This window comes from Spinacia oleracea, chromosome 1 (genome assembly GCF_020520425.1).
Source record: "Spinacia oleracea cultivar Varoflay chromosome 1, BTI_SOV_V1, whole genome shotgun sequence".
NCBI lineage: Eukaryota > Viridiplantae > Streptophyta > Magnoliopsida > Caryophyllales > Amaranthaceae > Spinacia > Spinacia oleracea.
In genome coordinates, this window is record NC_079487.1 from 120,610,480 (window position 1) to 120,612,329 (window position 1,850).

General features: G+C 33.9%; 1 protein-coding gene across 1 annotated transcript; it reads left to right on the plus strand.

Moving 5' to 3' along the window:
* Window positions 1–206: 206 nt before the first annotated feature.
* Window positions 207–1,095, plus strand: LOC110795887 (ran-binding protein 1 homolog b-like). The gene has a single exon (XM_056842493.1). The coding sequence runs from the start codon at window positions 355–357 to the stop codon at window positions 877–879; it is 525 nt and encodes a 174-aa protein (XP_056698471.1). The 5' UTR covers window positions 207–354; the 3' UTR covers window positions 880–1,095.
* Window positions 1,096–1,850: the final 755 nt, after the last annotated feature.

Below are 1,850 nucleotides of genomic sequence, written 5' to 3' on the forward strand. Positions count from 1 at the left end.
AATTTCGCCCTCTTTTTTATTATCAACCAGGACAATTATTTTTTTGCCATGTTTGATTAATTCTACTAGGACAATGTTTCGGTTGCCCTTATTTTTACAAAAAAAATACAAAAAATTCGTCTCTTAGCTACTGAATCTTGCAGTGGATAATAGAATATCGTATGTGGTAGAGTTGTATTATATCTCATCTATATTATACTCCGTGTAATATAGTCATGTAAAATATCTTGTTCAGTAGTTTGTATTATAAATAGAGGTATATAACCGCAAGTACACCACGTCAACACACAAATACAATATTATCTCACGTGATCGCATATTTCCGCTTCTCGACTATCACTCTGCCGTTCTCTAATGGCGTCAGTAGATCCAGAGGTGAGAGACGAAGAGCACGTTCCCGGCGAAGAAGAAGATACCGGACCCGAAATTGCTCCCATCGTTAGACTCGAAGAGGTCGCAGTCATCACCGGTGAAGAAGACGAAGATACCCTCCTCGATCTAAAGGCGAAGCTATATAGGTTTGATAATGATGGGAATGAGTGGAAAGAGAGGGGTTCTGGTACTGTCAAGTTTTTGATGCATAACGTCAATGGGAGACTTCGATTGCTTATGCGGCAGTCTAAGACCCTTAAGATCTGCGCTAATCATCTGATTATTGCGGGGATGACGATTCAGGAGCACGCTGGGAATGACAAATCTTGTGTGTGGCAATTAGTAGAAGGTACACCCGCAACCGGGTCAAAACTACGTCGTTTTGATAGTTACAAAAAAAAAAAATTAATAACACAAAAATACTTTCCAGATATTTTGGTATCTTTTGGCAGTTATATTAGGATAGAATTTTTAAATTTAAAAAACTGCCAAATAAAAAGTCAATAGAAAAGGAAAAAGATTTAGAGAATCAATTAGAATCCTCGTTGATGTAGTCAAAAGGGGAAAACCAAAATAAAGAACATCTTCATCTCCAAAAATCCCAAATTAGGCGACACAATTGCTCAAATTCGTAAATTACGTATGTGTTAATCTTCATTTATTCAAGTAAGTGTGTATTGGTGTTCTTTTCATGTGTAATTTAATTGTTAATTTCATTTATTTTGACAGTTTTTGATAATTTTATCTATTATTAATTGGAATTTCATGGGTTTTCTTTACACCCAAGAACAGACGTGCATCTTAATCAATGGCAGACGTAGTGTTTATCAACCAGTAATTAGAATTTGTCCTATTTTGCGTTGATTTCCTTTTCCAATTGAACATGTGTTTTTCTTCCTAGGTATGTACTTGTAGTTGTAAATATGTACTTTTATGTGAAATAATGTTTTTTTGGTCATAGTTATGTGCTTGTAGTTGTAAATATGTACTTATATGTGAAGTAAGATGAACTTTTATACTATATATATATATATATATATATATATATATATATATATATATATATATATATATATATATATATATATATATAGGTAAGAAGAAGGGACCCTAACTGAACCAGCACCTAGCACAGGTTACCAGCCTAGCTCCGCAGGTCATCGCTTGAGCCACTCCCAAGCATTTCGCAGTTGACGGGGTTCGAACTTGTGACTTCCAAGTCACAAGTTGAGTTCCCCACCAACTCCACCAACTTATGTTGGTTTTTATACTTCGTATATAGTAATGTGTTTTTGGTCTTAGTTATGTGCTTTTGGTTAAATGTGTTTTTTTTTGTCCTATCATGTACTTTTACACCTTCAATGTATTTTTGTTTTACGATTTGTTTTTTATATGCCTTTACACATGTATTGTATTTCTACTCCATATTAATTTAATACATGATACGAGAAATATGGAGTTTGAAAAAACCGCAAATA